The sequence below is a fragment of the Sceloporus occidentalis genome, unplaced genomic scaffold (assembly GCF_023333645.1).
Source record: "Sceloporus occidentalis isolate IW3139 unplaced genomic scaffold, rSceOcc1.0.p SCAF_41, whole genome shotgun sequence".
NCBI lineage: Eukaryota > Metazoa > Chordata > Lepidosauria > Squamata > Phrynosomatidae > Sceloporus > Sceloporus occidentalis.
In genome coordinates, this window is record NW_028317021.1 from 6850326 (window position 1) to 6867143 (window position 16818).

General features: G+C 47.2%; 1 protein-coding gene across 5 annotated transcripts in view; it reads right to left on the minus strand.

The window, feature by feature from the left end:
• Positions 1–3115, minus strand: part of HECTD4 (HECT domain E3 ubiquitin protein ligase 4) — an 80601-nt gene extending 77486 nt beyond the window's left edge. For all 5 annotated transcript variants that reach the window (XM_089490041.1, XM_089490039.1, XM_089490040.1 and 2 more), the window contains exon 1: positions 2894–3115. In XM_089490041.1, the coding sequence (XP_089346167.1) occupies positions 2894–3085 (192 nt within the window). In that variant the 5' untranslated portion in view covers positions 3086–3115. The remainder of the gene's footprint in view (positions 1–2893) is intronic.
• Between the last annotated feature and the right edge of the window lie 13703 nt (positions 3116–16818).

Here is a 16818-nt window from a genome sequence, read left to right on the forward strand (position 1 = left end):
CTTTCTCTGAAGATGCCAGCCACAGATGCAGGCAAAACATCAGGGACAAACTCTCAGAACACGGCCACATAGCCCCCAAACCCCACAAAAAAACAATGAAACAACCAAATTCTTGTTGGTTATTCAGGGTTTTTGATTTGTTTTGAATGAAGAGAGTTGACACACACCTTCATGTCCTGCTGTACAAACTTACACCCATCTAGTAATATAAACTAATATAGTGTGAAAAGTTAAATGCTTGTCAACTGCATTCATTCCATTTCACTAATCCACAAGGTCCCATATATCAAGTTTTGGTCCTCTGGCAAGTTTGACGTTAGTTTTCTGGCCTACAGACAGGCGAATAAAGCATCCCTCGTGACTAGACTATACTCCTTGACCAACAACTGCACAGGAGTGTCATCAATCTGCACCGATTGCCAGGTTTATGATTATTTCAGCCATTCAGGTTCTAGAACGTAGGGGTCCAACTCCATTTCTGCTCCCAGGTTGTCCTAATAACCAACAAATGAACTCTGGAACACAAGACTCATGACTCATGACATTCTTCCCTCTTCCAGAAACAGCAGATGCCAGCCTCAAAAACCTGGCCCTGTGTTGCTGGTAGTATTCATTTTGAGAACAGCCAGCCTGCAAAGTTTAGACCGGTCTACAAAGCCAAATCAAGTAAACGCACCAGGAACTGTCCATAAAACAGAAGGGCCCAAACCAGAAATTGGCCTGGTCATCATAGTCTTTTTGCTGGCCATAAGGAAGCCCTTTCCCACCTTGACCCCTCGACCACTGCAGGTGGCTGAAGGGAAGCAGCCAACGCTGTGCTTGCTGAACCATCCCCATTCGCTTCACGCCACCCAGCTGCTGACAAAGAACCTGTGTCACTGAGAGCCAGAGGGCCAGGGGAGGGGGCGCAGGGAGAGGGCGGCGCATGAGGAAGCAATGCAGGCTGCACACCAGAGGCCATGGGGAATGACTGACAGCAGCCCCTCCAGAGATGATGCTTGCCACCCAACACACAACCCCAGTGCTGTGTCTTGGTGGGCCCCATCACAGCTCAGCTGCCCCCATTTGCAGGAGGAAGGGGGGGGGGAACCCAGGTGGGAAAGAATCACCATTCCGCCCCTTGGCCCTTCAAGGGTCACAAGAACTACAGCTGAAGTACCTGCTACCTGAACACACCCCTGACCCACACTAAGGTAAACACAAAACCACCCTCAGATCAACTTGCAGGAGAGCCCCCCCCCTCCCTCTGGATCTTGCCTCAGAACAAGACCCGCTTCCAAAGGCTGGCCGCCCTTCTCTTCCACACCTTTCCCTTCCCTGGTGCTGAATCACCTTGGGGCCATCATTTCCATAAATAGAGGGACTGACACACCTGCCAGGCTCCCCCAATGTTTGCTGGCCAAGCCCACCCTCCCACTTCCGGCCCCTTATGAACCCGGGAGGCTAAAACATGCTTGGACAAACCGGGTATTTCTCTCTCTCTCATCCCCACCTCAAACTCTTCCACCTCACCTTACTGGTTCTCCACCTGGCACTAGTTTCTCAGCCTCCACCTCGTAATCCCAAGGCCTTCACAGGGATCCCCAAGACACTGAGTGTCAAAACCCTGTCCCTCTACTAGCCTCACACCCCACTCCCTCTTGCAGGCCCTCTTCCCCACACCTGGGACCCCACACATGCCACACCCCAAAGGGCACTTCCCCAGCCGGGCCCTTCACCTCTGCAACTTTTGGCCCTCAGCATCTTGCCTACCACCTTCTTTTGACCTGAATGTTGGCACTGTTGGCATGGCTTTGGGGGTGTCTCAAATCCACAGAGATGCTCTCGCCCAACTCTGACACCCTCCTTCCCTTATCTCTTTCCCGCCACACCTTTGGGAAATCTGAGATGCCCTCCCAGTCCCACCTCCCTCTGCGTTCCTAGCCTTTGGTTTCCGTACCATTGGAGTGGAGACACACATCCAGTGTTGACATCCCATCCTTTCCCCTTTGGCCAAGCTGAGGCAGCCAGGAACCAGAGGGGCAGGGGTGACAAAACCCCTCTTTGGCATTGGTTTTTCTCAACCCTGAAAGGGAAGTGATGGCTCAGGAAAGGGGGGGGGGTCTTCAGGACTCCCTGTCCCAGAATCCCCCCTCCTCCATCCATCCATCCATCCATGGGGGCCATTCCTTAGCCCCTCAGCATCTCTCCCTTCTGCTCCTCATCTTGGCAAGGTGTTATGGGCAAGCGGCCCTGCCTTACTGACAGCTTGCTTTGCAGGGAGGAAAGCAATGAAAGGCAGCATCCACACTGGCGAGATAACCCGGTTTGGCACCGCCTTAAGTCTTGTCTGGCTCAAGGCTATGGAATTCTGGGAGTTGGAGTTTGTTGTGGGGTCCTGAGCAGAACTGTAAGTCTATGTGGTTCAAGGCTATGGAATTCTGGGAGTTGGAGTATGTTGTGGGGTCCTGAGCAGAGCTGTAAGTCTATGTGGTTCAAGGCTATGGAATTCTGGGAGTTGGAGTATGTTGTGGGGTCCTGAGCAGAGCTGTAAGTCTATGTGGTTCAAGGCTATGGAATTCTGGGAGTTGGAGTATGTTGTGGGGTCCTGAGCAGAGCTGTAAGTCTATGTGGTTCAAGGCTATGGAATTCTGGGAGTTGGAGTATGTTGTGGGGTCCAGTGCGGAGCTCCGCTCCGCTCTGGAACCACAACAAACTCCAACTCCCAGAATTCCATAACCTTGAACCACATAGACTGAAAGCGGTGCCAAGGCGTGTTATTTTCCCCGTGTGGAGGAGGAGGAGGTGGCCCTCCTTCCCTGCCTCGCCTGTCTTCTTGTTCCAGATTTCGGGGCCGAGAACGGCTACCTAGCTCTGCCTGGACGTCTCTAGAGAGCCTCCCCGCCTCCCTCACCTCCAGCTCGGTGTCTCCGGGCTCGGGCACGCCGATGATCTCGCTGGGCAGCTCGGCCAGATCGGTGACGCGGATGAGTCCGTCGTGGAGGAAGATGGTCTCCTCCTTGACCGAGAGCCACTGGGCCGAGTCGGCGGCGGCAGCGGCGGCAGCGGCGGCGGCCGACCCGGAGGCTCCGGCGGGGGAGCCCATGGCGGCGAGGAGGAGGAGAGGCGGCGGCGGAAGAGGGGGGGGAGGAGGGGGAGGGGGCGGCGGCGGCGAGGGCCGGAGCAGAGGCGGCGTGGAGAGCACCTGCCGCCGCCGAGGGGAGGGGAAGGGCGGGATGCTGCCGCTGTGGAGGAGGCGGGCGGGCGCCGAGGCGGGTCCCCTCAGCCCCCGACCATGGCGGGCGAGGGAGAGGAGCGGGGCCGAGGAGGAGGAGGAGGAGGAGGAGGAGGAAGAGGAGGCGCCCCTCAGGCCGTCTCAGGCGCGCGCTCGCCGCCTCCCCTCACAGACCCAGCTGACAGCGCGACGCCATGTTGGAGGAGCAGCAGCACCAGCCGCCGCCGAAGGAAGAGAAGAACCCGAAGGCAAGCGGCTGGGACCGGCATGCACCGCGAGGGAGGGAGCGGGCGGGCGCGCGCCTCGAACGCCCTCCTCCTCCTCTCTCTCCCGAGCCCCGCACGCGCACGGCCGACTGCTCCTCGCCAGGCACGCGCTTTCGGCCCAGGAGGGAGGGGCGGAGGACTGGCCGCTCGCTGAATGGACGCCGGCTCCTCAGGGGCCCGCCCCTTTCGCTCCGCTGACCCCGCCCCCTGGTACCCCGCTGCCCCTCGCGCGGCGCCTCTGTTGAACTTCTTTTCCCCCTCAGCGCTGAGGGCAGCGGGGCGACTAAGGCGGGCCTCCGTGGCCCTCAGTGAAGAGCGCAAACTGCCTCTTCGGACAGCCCCAGAAACCTCGCGTCGAACCCCCTCAGCGCAGCCCAGGCCCCTCCTCGAGAATGTTCCACACACACAGCCCTTGTTGCGCCACCCTGAGGAGGGGGTCTCCCTTCGTTCTCGCTTCCCTCAGAGATTAGTGCCTCGCTTTGGGTGGGGAGTGAAAGGAAACGTCGCTCCCCGCCGCCTTCACTGGGAGAACTGCTTTAGGCACATACAGCTAGGCCAGTGCCCATGAGAGAGAGACATTTGTGTGTGTGGGGGGGTGTTTTTATATCTCTGTGTGTGTGTGCGCGCATCTGTCTGGGCACTGGCCTAGCTGTATGTGTCTATACAGATAGATGCACATGTATATGTGTGTGTATATATATATATATATATATATATATATATATATATACATATATATATATATACACACACACACACACATACATACACACACACACCAAGAGTTCAGGATATGTAACCATTCATATATATACATATATATATATACATATATATATATATATAAAATCTATACATAATACACACTGTGGAAATAATCCAGTTTGAGACCACTTTAACTTCTGGCTCAGTGCTAGAGAGTCTTGGGGGAAGTGTGGTTTCTTGTGGCGCCAGAGCTCTCTCTGACAGAGAAGGCTAAATGCCTCACAAAACTACCGTTCCCAGAATCCCCTAGCCTTGAGCCAGGGCAGTTAAAGCCGTGTTAAAGTGGATTATTTCTGCAGTGTGTTTTGGACCACAGATATCTTTCAGAGCACATGGCTTCTTGCAGACTTTGGTTTAAGAAAAAAATAGGTATGTGACCTCAAGGAGCTTCCAAAAAGAAATGAGGGCTTGGTCACAAGGAAGAAGAACACACAAAACTATTCTTTAGGTGCAGCTACAGTATGTGTCCTGAGTTCAGGGAAGCCTGGAAAAAGAACAAAACCAAATGAGGTTCAAAACACACTGGAGAAATAATCCATTTTGAGACAGCTTTGACTGCGCTGGCTTAGCACTAGGGAATCCTGAGCATTGTAGTTTGTTGTGGCCCCAGAGCTCTCTGACAGAGAAGGCTCAGCAGGACGTACTGAACTCAGGACATACACTGGAGCACATAAAAATAGTTTGGCGCATTCAAGTCTCAAACTGGGTTATTTCTACAGTGTGTCAACCAAAAGGCAAGACTGTGCACTCTTCTCTAACCACTTTTGCGTATTGAACTCAGTCTACAGCAATGGAAGTAAACCGAAGACAAAGCGGAAAAGTGGGAGGAGAAGAGAGAAACCAGGACATTTGAAAAGCAGCTGAAAATATGGGATTGCAGAGGATTCAGTGGCACTCTCCCTGTCAAACTAGGAGAGTTGGGAGGTATGACTCCCAGAGTCATAGTCCAACACTCAACATTCCATCCTTCTTTTTTCCAATTCATTTTCCGTAGCCTACGTTATTTTCCCTGACACACACGTCATTCCGGTCCCATGTGGGCCTAGGGAAATCGAGGCTTATGGGATGACAGAACCAAAGGGGCGAAAGCTTTGGCTCAGGTCCCATGCAGCCTGCTTTGTAGGGTCCCTTACGGGAAGGGAAGGCAGAGCTTTCTGGGCTTAGGTGCTGGGATTCTGGAATGAGCAAAAAAAGGCAGAGAAATGGTTGCTGTGGTGACAAGGCCTTGGCCAAGCAACCAGACCATGGAACAGTACAGAGGAGCCACCAAGCTGGATACTTTCAATGGCTCCCTGCCCAGAGTTCACCCTGATAAGAACCTCAGATCCTGCTGTTTGTCCCAAGACAAAGGGATCTTGTTTCCGGCCACAAAAGTAGTGAAGCATCCTTGCCCTCCTCACTCCATCGCCCCATACTAACTGAATTCCAGTGATAAGGTGAAAGAAACACATCAGAAGACAGGGGAGTTTGGGAGGGAAAAGCAAGGCGCTCTCCCTTTTTGGCTCCACTCTTCACATTTAATTTAATGGAGGAGGGGGTACATTTTTGCCTTAGTGGCCTTCAGTTTCACTCCTCACCTTACCCCCTCATTTTGAGAGAAGGTTCAATGGATTTGGCTTTTCTGTTGGGAGTCTCTTTTGCACAGCTCAGGTTCATCTTTGTTGCTTCCTTGTGGGAGATGTTATTATTCCCTCTTGATCAGAACTTTTCACTGTGTTTTTTATGCAAAGCTAGTTTATTTTCCTTGTCCTGGGGACAACTTTGAATAAATTCTCACTTCCTAGGCCCTCTTCATTTAATTTTATTTTCTCCCGGTGACATGCAGACTTTGGCCCCATACAGACAGGCCAAAATAAAGCTGCTTTGAGTCATTTTGGAAGTACGCTGTTTCAATGATGCATGCGTCCTAAGAGTTTGGAAGCCATGCCAAAGTCACGATCCAGTCCTAAGGACTGGAGTGCAGCTTTGGCACGGCTTCTGGACTCTTGCATCATTTAAACAGCATACCTCCAAAGTGACCCAAAGCAGCTTTATTTTGGCCTGTCTATATAGGGCCTATACACACACACACTCTCTATTACTCTTTCTTCCTGGATTAGTAACAGCTGAATTTTCTTGGACCAATTTTATGCAATCTTCACCTGAATTGTCAGGAACCTGCCCCTTGGAATTGGTAGCTATACATTTTTCTTCCTGTATCTTTAGTCCAAACTGTGAAACAACTGGAAAGATACTAAGCTCCAGTCAGTAGAATATCAGGAGCAAGTGGGGTGTTTTATAAAGGGTAACAGGAGCAAATGTGGCATATTGTACATCTGGTTTATAAGAACCAACTTCATCTTGTTGATATAATTCTTGTGTTGTGTTTGCTCTATTAGGTTCTCCAGATCTCAGTACTTGGCCTCAAAATTCCTTTTCTCATGGGTCATCTCTAGCAGCAGACTCTAGTCCTGCAAATTCTCCAATACTAAGGGGAAACAGCTCCAGGCAAGATGAAAGGTCTATGTGCAAATCTCCAGGTCAGTTACTAGAGCAACAGCCTGCGACAGTTTTCAAGGCTTTGTTACGACAACTTGCAAAGGGCGGCTGTGTACAACAGTCCCTCTGTATCAATGGATTCCTTATCCATGGATTCAACCATCCACAGCTAGAATATATATTTAATTGCTAACTGGTGCTGTTACTAACATTCAAAAGTTACTGTTTTGCTGTTGCACATGTTCGAAGCCAAGTGGATGACCTTGTCTGAGCTGGAAAGTTGTGTGTACTGTATTTGTAAGGGGGGGGGGGAATAGGAAAACAACACTTTCTAAAAAAGAAATACTGTACAGTCCTCTTCCTCTCCATTGACACCCCCTTGTCGTGGGGGAGAGGCTTGCGCACCCTAATGATGTTGTGAGCTATGCTGGCGGTGGTCACATCTCAGGCTTGGCCAGATAGATCACCAACAATGGTCCTCCCTGGCCTCGCATCGGGAGGCATGGAGACGCACTATCCATGACGCTGCAGCCTTCTTCGAAAGCTCATGCCGAACGAGCCTCGAAGAGAAACGACAACGCAGAAAGAACCGCAACCTGGAAACATCACCCAAGGAGACTTTCTGCTGTGCTTTCTGCAACTGGACCTGCTTATCCCGAATTGGCCTTTTTAGTCACCAATGTGCTTGTACAAAGTGCGGGATGAGTCCTTCCTGAATCTTCGTTCGCGAAGCAAAGCCAGAGAGAGAGAGAGAGACAGTCTTCTTGTTACCTGAAAACAAGTTCTCTTTTAACCAGTGGGGTGTCCGGTGAATTAATTTAAAGATTACACACAGCAAACCATATTTTGGCTTCTGCACTGAGGTGCATTTGTTTTGCTTAACAGAGCAAATAGGTAGCTTCTTGTGGAATATTGAATGAAGGAACTGACATACTTCAGTGACAGAGAACATGCTTGGCATGCAAAAGATTCCCATATGTTCCAATGGCCCCTGATTCTGACCCATGGGCACCACTCCATGACCCACGTACCCATACCTCAGAGCCATTTTTTTCTCTCTCTTTTGGGAGAGACAAAAGGTTGCCTCTGTTAGCATTTCACCTGGCAATCTGAACTGCACCTGAAGGCAGTCACCGAGGTTGGGGGGGGGGGGGGGTGAGGCAGGCCACAGGGTACACAACTCTCTCCTCTAAACGCTTGCTCCTGTCTCCCAGCTTGTGCTGCCTGAAGCAACTGTCTCATTCTACTTGATGGTAGGACTGATTCTAGGCTTGTCAGATTGAGGACTCCTGTACTTTTAATGGTTGTCTAGAAGAGAGGATTGCACTAAAGGTTGTTGGTCATGCAACCAAGTAACAAGCAGGACTTGTTGACATTCCCTCTTTTACACAACCATTAAAGGTACAGGAGCCCTCTCTCATTTTCAGTCTGGCAGCCCTGATTGGCTCTGATATTTTTCTGGGACAGTGGAACCGTTCCCCCCCCCCCTTTCTGAAGTCCACATTCCCTCAAGGATATCTTGGAGGTGCTCAGGCGGCATGCTGGTGTCGGGCAGAGATGTATAAGCCCCATTCTCTCCCTTCCTTTCTCTCTCCGTCTGTCTCCTGACTCAGCAAGCTGTTTGGGCAGGGATAGATTGCTCTTGTCAGAGGTCTGAAATTATCACTGGTAGACAGCTCTGAAAAGCAGGCCAAGGGCTGTATGCAGCATTGGGACCAAAGGTTGCTTACTCATTTTTTAATATCTTGAACTACATGTCCAATTACCCACTTGGCTTTCAATAAGGAGAGGTCAGGGGTATGCAGCACAAACAACCACAGCATGCAACCCGTAGGGAAGAGCAATTTTGGTAAAGGTGAGGCTTAATCAGTGATACTCAGTGTTTACTCTGAGCACACACAGAAGACTCAGCAGTTTCATGAAAGGTGAAAAGGATAAACTATACCATGCGTCCCCCTGATCTTTAATCCTGTTTGCCACTCACCTGCTCATTTCTTATTTCCAGTAAGGAGAGAGCTAAAGGAGTCTTACATTAGGATGCAATGGGGACTTGAGTACAAAGTCTTGTTCAGCCTTGGTGTCCTGTGGGCAGCTTTGGGCAAATTGCTGGGTATCAGCCCGCCTGCCTTGCAGAGTTGCTTGTAGGAGAAACCAGAGCATTTGATATGCCGCTAGGTTATAAGGAATAATTTAGAAATGTCCAGAAGTTTTGTTTTTCACCGTCTTTTGCCTGAGTTGCTTTCCTTGAGTGTGGAACAATTTATGTGGTTCTTGGAAACTTGGAGGAGATGCCACCACTGCTACTTCTCCAGTAAGAATAGGAGGTATGAGAAAATGCAGGTTCACAGCTGCATGATTTCTTGGCAGTTGCATTGCCTGGTGCAAGCAGGAGCAGAAGCTGAACCTGGTGTTGCCAGGTTTTCAAAACAGCAATAAAGGAAGGCCAAACTCCATGCCATAACGTATTGACAATCAGGAAGTAGCTTGTAACACGTTTGTGTTTGCTTAAATACCAAATGCAAGTATTGATTTAATTTAACCCAGCTCTGTATTTCTTGGTCAAATTGGCATATTTTCAGTTGTGTCGCTAGGGTTGGTGTCTCACATTGCAGAACCACATGGTATCAACCCCCATGGACCTCCTGTAGTGGGGACGCAGATGGGGAGGAGGCTCTCACCCGGGGGAATCTAGTTTCCTACCACCTCCAGCCCCCACCAGCTGAGACAGCAAAGATGGGACACCCCATCTTTTTTTAAAATTACATAAGATCTCCACCCTCAAGGAAAGAGGGAGTCACAGCAAACAGCCCACCCAACCCCCAGAGGCTAAAAAGAACCAGACGGACTGGGAGGCTGTGGGAGAGGAGACCACAACACCACACTGCCTCTCATAGGATTTTTTTGGCAAGATTTACTCCAAGGAGGAGGCTATGCCATTGTTTTTCTCTGAGGTTGAGAGTGTAACTTGCCCAAGGTCAGCCTGTGGGATGCCATGACGGTGTGGGGATTCAAACCCTGGTCTCCAGAGGCATAGTTAAATGCTCAAACCGCTATGCCACACTGGCTCTCACTCCCCCGCCCCCTGAACTACATCTCTGCTTTTTACAGAATGCAATTTCCATCTGTTAAAAGCTGCTTCTTTGGTAGTCTTAGCTATGACAAATATATCCATCTATGTGCTCTAATCGTTTTAGCTATAATGTGGTGGTGGTGATGATGATGCCATCGCCATCCTCATCATAATTCTTAATTATGCACTTTCTGCACAGTTACCTGGGAAATAGCCCCACCTAATACAGTGGACCCTTGTTCTATGCTGGGGCTTGGTTCCAAGATCCCCCGTGGATAACAAAATCCGTGTATGCTCAAATCCCATTAAATATAATGACATAGCAAAATGGTGTCCCTTGTAAAAAATGGAAAATCAAGGTTTGATATTTGAAATTTATACTTTTTGGGAAACTTTTCAAACCGTGGCTGTTTGGATCTGTGTATAAAAAAATCCGTGTATAAGAAGGGCTGACTGTATTATTTTTCTTAATTTATATTTTCATTAAATAATTTATTTCTCCATTTCATTGTTATGCCTATCACCTTTTTGTACTTGTTTCCATTTTGATTTCTCGTTCAGTCTCGGTAAAAATAACAACTTGTGAAACGTTTTAACCATTGTCAAGATCCAACTCTTAAAATATCCTGGGTATAGTTTAATCCCTGGCACATCCTATCCTGTAACATTTTACAGATGAAAACTGGGATATGTGTGGCCAGGCAACATCAGAGTGTGGTCAAGATGGCAAAAGCTATTCATGAAGGAAAAGGCCAAAGCTAAAAAAGGCTGCAGCAGTTTGCTCTTGCCAGAGCATCCTGGGAAGAATACGACTCTGCCTTTCCTTTTCCCCTGCTGAATTAACTGAATGCAAACTACATTTGCCCTTTGAACTCGTTTTGCAACAATCCAGTAAGCTGAGGACAAAGGGGGAAGAGGAAAGAGAAACTGGGACATTTTAAAAGCAGCTGAAAAAGTGGGATGGCTGAGGATTAATTGGAAGTGTCCCTGCCAAACTGGGACATTTGGAAAGTGTGACATATACCCCATGAGCAGGAACAAAAGGAGATTTTGGTCTTGAGCATGCATATGTGGCATTTCATTCCACAGAAATCAATAACATTTGCTCTCAGGTGAGTGAGGTGTCAGGCATTTGCTTGTATTAAACAGAACCAGGCCAGGTCAAGATAATAAGCCCTGCCTAGTCATGATAACATATTTGGTTATGTTGGTATGACAGGATGTGGCCTCCTTGGTCAAGATGAAGGATGGACTTCTTCAGAATACTGGGCTCATGAACTTGTAACACCACTGTTTTAGGAAGGGTTAAAAAGAACCAAACAAACCCTGGCATAATGACTTGCCCAAATGGAGAAAAACAGAAGCAGAAAGACAAAGTGAAAAGATGACTCCACCCATAGGTCAGATGCAGACATAACCTGTTCTAAGTGCTGGAAATAGTCCATGAAGCAGAATGCTGCAATATGTATCGTAGCTGTGTGAAATTAGCATAATTTTAATATTGTTTCTTATACTTTTAAAGAAATCACGATAATGTGTTTGGAATGAAATTGGCTTGGTCATTCCTGAGTAGAAAACCATAATACATTTGCCTGTTTTTTAGCTTCTTGTTTCTTGGCTTTTTGTATTTTGCCGTCCTGTTTTTACACATACCTCTCTATCGAGAGCTAGAAACTTGAAACAGAGGAGGTCATCCATTGCACAGTGTTAGAGTGCCTGATGCACCACAGACTGATGTGCAATGGAGAGTGATGCACATCTGGACGCTAGCTAGGAAATGCTGGAGGACAACAGGCGTGCCTGATGTGCACCAGCAGTGTCTAATGCGCATCAGAACACTCTTGCCTGTGCCTGGATGTGCATCTTTGCAATTAATTACCAGGATTTCGTTGCATTTCTGTTACAGATTTGTAAAGTTATGAAACATTGACTGTGATACCCAACTATCATCATCACTGTCATTATCATCTACATATTTACATCCCACCCATTTCCCAGTCTGGGAATAATGTCTTGATGTCTTGAATTAGACCTCCAAATCTGTTTTTATGTGTATGTTTTAAAGGAGTGTGGTATCATCCTATGCTCAGAGGCAACTCTCAGTATGTTCATTGAGGATTTATCCCAGGTCTTTTGGCTTTTTTTGGATTGCAGCCATATATTTTCCTGGGTCCTCTCTGATTACTTTAACTTTTCTTTGCACTTCAAAATTGCCCCTTCCGCTGGTGTGCCAGAGATTTCTAGGTCCTTCTCTCTGTCTTCAATATTTGCTTGCTGTACCAGGGATATGTAGGCCCCTTAATTTCATGCTATTACAATCCAGGCAGCTTGCCATTCCCATGTAAGCATGTTAGTTCCTCTCCACAACAAAGCAGAATTCATCTGGAAGCAGAATCAGGTGTGCCCACCCCTTTCTGTTTGACTTAAATTGCTTTACAATTGGCCCAAGTGCCTTCTGAGAAGCATCTCCTGCTTGGCATGGGCTTGGGCATGCTCCCAGAGCGAGAGAAAACTCTGTCTTCCCAATCACCCTGAGAATCTGGCAAGACAGAGGGAAATCAAAACAGGTGCTATATTCTGACAAGGTATTTTTCTACACAGTGTGACTCACAAGAGGAAACTCTGGGATTATTTGAAGAATTAATGGGGTGGTAACAGCACGGGAAGCAGACGAGGCACAATTTATCTTCTGGGCTTTTATGACCATAACTGTGTTGTTGTAGGTCACCTAACCAAGATTTTTTTTTCTTTTTATTGATAGAATCTGACCCATTCAGTAACAGATTTTTTCCCCCACACGATGAACTGCCTGGCCTCCTTGGATGGCAAATACATCGTATCAGTCGTATGTATAATAAAAGCTTTTGCATGCAGCATAACTCTTCTTGCGCTTGTGCAAGAATGTTTGGGGTACAAATACCCCAGATGTACACATTCCCTGGTTGGTTTGTTTATTTATTTTATATGTATGTATGTATGTATGTATATGTATATGTATATGTATATGTATCTCGCTCTTTTCCCAGGACTGGGACTCAGTTTATCACATTGTTCAGATATCTACCATTTTTGATGCTGCCAACAGGTTATAAACAAAACAAACAGGACATTGCAATTAGTATTATATTATTTAGTACAGAGATGTAGCTATGGGGCAGTGAAGACCTTGCCCCCCACCCAGATAAGAATTTCTAGCATTTCAATTAAAGTGGTGTCAAACTGCATTATTTTTACAGCATAGATGCACCCTCAGTCTACTATGTTCCTGGTACCCAGCATTCACAGGGACTGCTATGAACCTCTGCCATGGCCTGTCTCTTGCACAAAGCAGCAGGCTCCTTGGTAGCTCCTTCCCATGCGTGCCTGGATTGTTCACAGGTCTGTCATGCACTTCCCAGGGCCATTTCCTGTAATTTCCCCAATTAAGCTCAGGAGCACTGTCATGCACATGGCACAAGAAGTGGCAGAACAGGTTTCATCATCTGGAGACCAGCAGTCATTTATTGCTCCCTGAACAGAGCAAGAGGCTCTCGTAGTCTTGGTTCGGTAGGGAAATTTATATCATTGGCAAGCTTACACACACCATTCCTGAGCATTGATTGGCCTGTGCAGGGCTTCCTGGAACTGAAGGCCCACATGTAGAAGGCCATAGGTTTGACACCCTACTTGGGTAACCAATGTTTTGTGTCCCCCCGCCCCCGCCGCCTTGTTGCCAATTTCCCAATAAGTGTTACAGCATCCCTGAGATACCAATTGTTATGAGGTTGTACTAATGAATGCTTGAAAATCTGACACTCTAATTAAAGGTGTCACCCTCCTATTATAGGTGTCTAGTCACACACTCTCAGCCTCAGAGGAAGGCAATGGCAAATTTGGCCAAGAAAACCCTAGGAGAAGCAGCACGGTGTAGTGGGTAGAGAAGGATGCCAGGAGGCCAAAGTTTGAATCCCTGCTCTGCCATAGAAGCCCATTATATGTGTGTGTCCATGGGCTTTCAAGTTGCCTGTTGCCTTATGGCAACCCCATGAATTTCTTAGGCAAGAAGTCCTTAGAAGATGCCTGCAGCATCTGGGATTCCTTGGCAGTCTCCCATTCAAGTACTAACCAGGGTTGATCCTGCTTAGCTTCCAAGATTCAACTATGGGATCTGGTGCCTTTCGGGTATTTAGGCCAGTCAACATGGCTTGTTAGGTTTTTTGTTGTTGTTAACCCTTTGTAAAATAAGATTTTAGCTGCTTCTTCAAACGCAAAAAGATAAAAACACAACTCTCTCAAACACCCTTCTGCCCCATGGATTAAGAGCCAAAGGCCTAATGTAGGAATGTGTCTATGCTCCATTAAAGTAACTCCCAAACCAGTGTCAGCACTGAGAAACAGAATCTCCTCCCTCCCCGCATTTAAATGCTTACACCTCTTCATTTCAGCCTCCCTCCTTGTCTCCTCTTCTGGACAGTTGCCTGTAGCTTTTATTAGGATGTGGACTTGTCTTTTTTTTCTTTGGCAAGAAATGTATATTGATGGTAATGAAACGTATTGCTAAGTCTAACTAAGTGCCACTATTTTGGGAAGCGGATACCTTTTTAGCATTTTCTGTTGGCTGCCCCAGGCCCGCGAAGGGGGCCGATAGCTCTCTGTATTTCCATCCTTGTTGAAAAGCAATGAGTCAGTAGAGCTGTGTAGCAGCAAAAAAACACAAAACCTGTGCACGGAGGCCAGAGACACAAATGTACTCTTGACCAGATGCGTCAGGGAGCTTTCCATGTACAGCATCCCCTCCAACATTTCACAGTTGTAAGCCAGGACATGGGTGGCCAAGCTACATCAGAGCGTGGTTGAAAAAGTATGGTCAGGCAGCAAGAGGTCAAAAGTAATAAATGAAGAACATCACACAATATTAGAAAAAGCAGAGCAATGTGTGTAGTACTGAGTTTAGGAACAGCAAGACTCTGCTTCATCCTCTCCTCTTCCCAGCTGAGCCGAGAATAAAAGAAATCTACCATTTTGGTCTCAGTTTGCAGCAATTGAAGTAAGCTGAGGGCAAAGGGGGAAAGTGGGAGGAGGAGGAGGAGGAGGAGGAGGAGAGAGGATCCGGGACATTTTAGAAGCACCTGAGAAAGTGAGACACTAGAGGATTAACTGAATCTACACTGTAGAATTAATGCAGTTTGACACCACTTTCATAGCCATGGCTCAATGCTGTGGTATTCTGGGATTGGTCGTTTTGGTCCAAGACACACTGCAGAAATAATTCAAATTTGAGACCGCTTTAACTACCCTGGCTCAGTGCTAGGGATTCGTGAGAATTGTAGTTTATTGTGGCAGCAGAGCTCTCTGACAGAGAAGGCTCAATGTCTCTCAAAACTACTTTTCTCAGGAATCCCTAGCATTGAGCCAGGGCAGTTAAAGTGGTCTCAAACTGGATTATTCCTGCAGTGTGCTTTGGACCATTGTGAGATATTTAACTTTCATATCTCTAGAAAAGTGTAAGATGAAAAGGCTTTTGGAGCACATAGACATTCAAGTTGATGTTAAAGTCGGGGGGGGGGGGGAGAAGAGCAAGGGGACCTGTGTCCCCTAAGGAACTTTTGGTGGGGTAACCAAGGTCTGAGCTTCTAGTGACTAAAACTGTAGTGCATGGCTGACATGATGGGTTTCTTTGGCTTTACTGGGCATAATGGGAGGCTTTGTAAGGAGAACTTGCAGATGTGTCCTTGAAGGCCCAAGGAGAGCCGCCCTTCCCTTGGCCTAATGGAGATAACAGAGCACCTGCCCTGCAAAGTCTTCCACTTGCACTCCTGAGAGCTTATCTCTGGCCTTCTCTGGCTACAAAAGAAAGGAGCCAACTGTAACGTCTTCCCAATAAACATTGAAAAATGTTCAGTGTTAAAAAGGATCTGTAACTTTACCTCTTCTTTCCTTTATACTTTGACGCCGTTTAAACCTTCATCACAGAGAGAGGCATGCATCTCATTTAGAATCTCCTCTGGCTTGGTTTTCTTTTTTGAACAATTCTGTCCCTCATGAATGGCTGGATTATTTGTTTGTCTGATGCGTTGCTTGACCCTGGTTTCTCAAAGCTGGAAACATCTCATGGTCACCGTTTCAATTAAAGGCAAGATGACAGATCTCCGATTGCTGCCTTTGAGGCCAGGCATAATCTTCTGGGTGCAAAGATTTACGACATTTCCCAGCGTTGATAGTGGAAGTCTGGGCAATACTTTGCAACTAAAAGGGAGTACAAAGAAGCCGTTCAGCTTTGGAATAATTAGTTAGTAATCGTCAGCAAGGCACATGCAATCCAGAAAGGTAGGCATTTTGAGAGGTTGCCAGGCGCAAGAGGTTGAATATGTCTTCATTAGAAACAAAGACTAGGACTTGCTGGGCATTGGTTGTGTTTTCACTTGGATTCTTCTGCCCATCGATCAATTGGAAGAGATGGGCAATTTCTCTCTCAATATTCCCATCTTGATTTTCCTTGAATTCTTATTTTTTTGATTATTTTGAACATTTTTTTTTTAACTTGTGCTTGGAGGACCTTTCGCAAACCATTTTGGAACTTTCCTGTGAAACCATCCGAGAATCCCGTGTGCTCCGTCAGCATGGTAGATATGGACTTCTCTTTTTACTCAGAATTTAATATGTTTAACTTAGTTGGGCTGGAAAAGATGCTTAGTTAAACAAGGGCTGCAGTTACACTACAGGATTAATGCACTTTGACAATGCTTTTTAATAACCGTGGCTCAATGCTGTGGAATTCAGGGATTTGTAGTTTTGTGAGAGATTTCACCTTCTCTGTTTGAAGGCTCTGGTGCCACAACAGACTACAAATCCCAGGATTCCATACAATGGAGCCATGCCAGTGTCCAATTGTATTAATCCTGCAGTGTGCCAGCAGCCTAAGTTTGAATATTTGATTTCTTATAGTCCATTTGCTACCTATTATGCTGACTTGTCAATGCAATTAGCTCTCAAATGTGATGACTTTGCCATTGCCTTTATAATAGTCACGTGGCAGCAACTCTAAC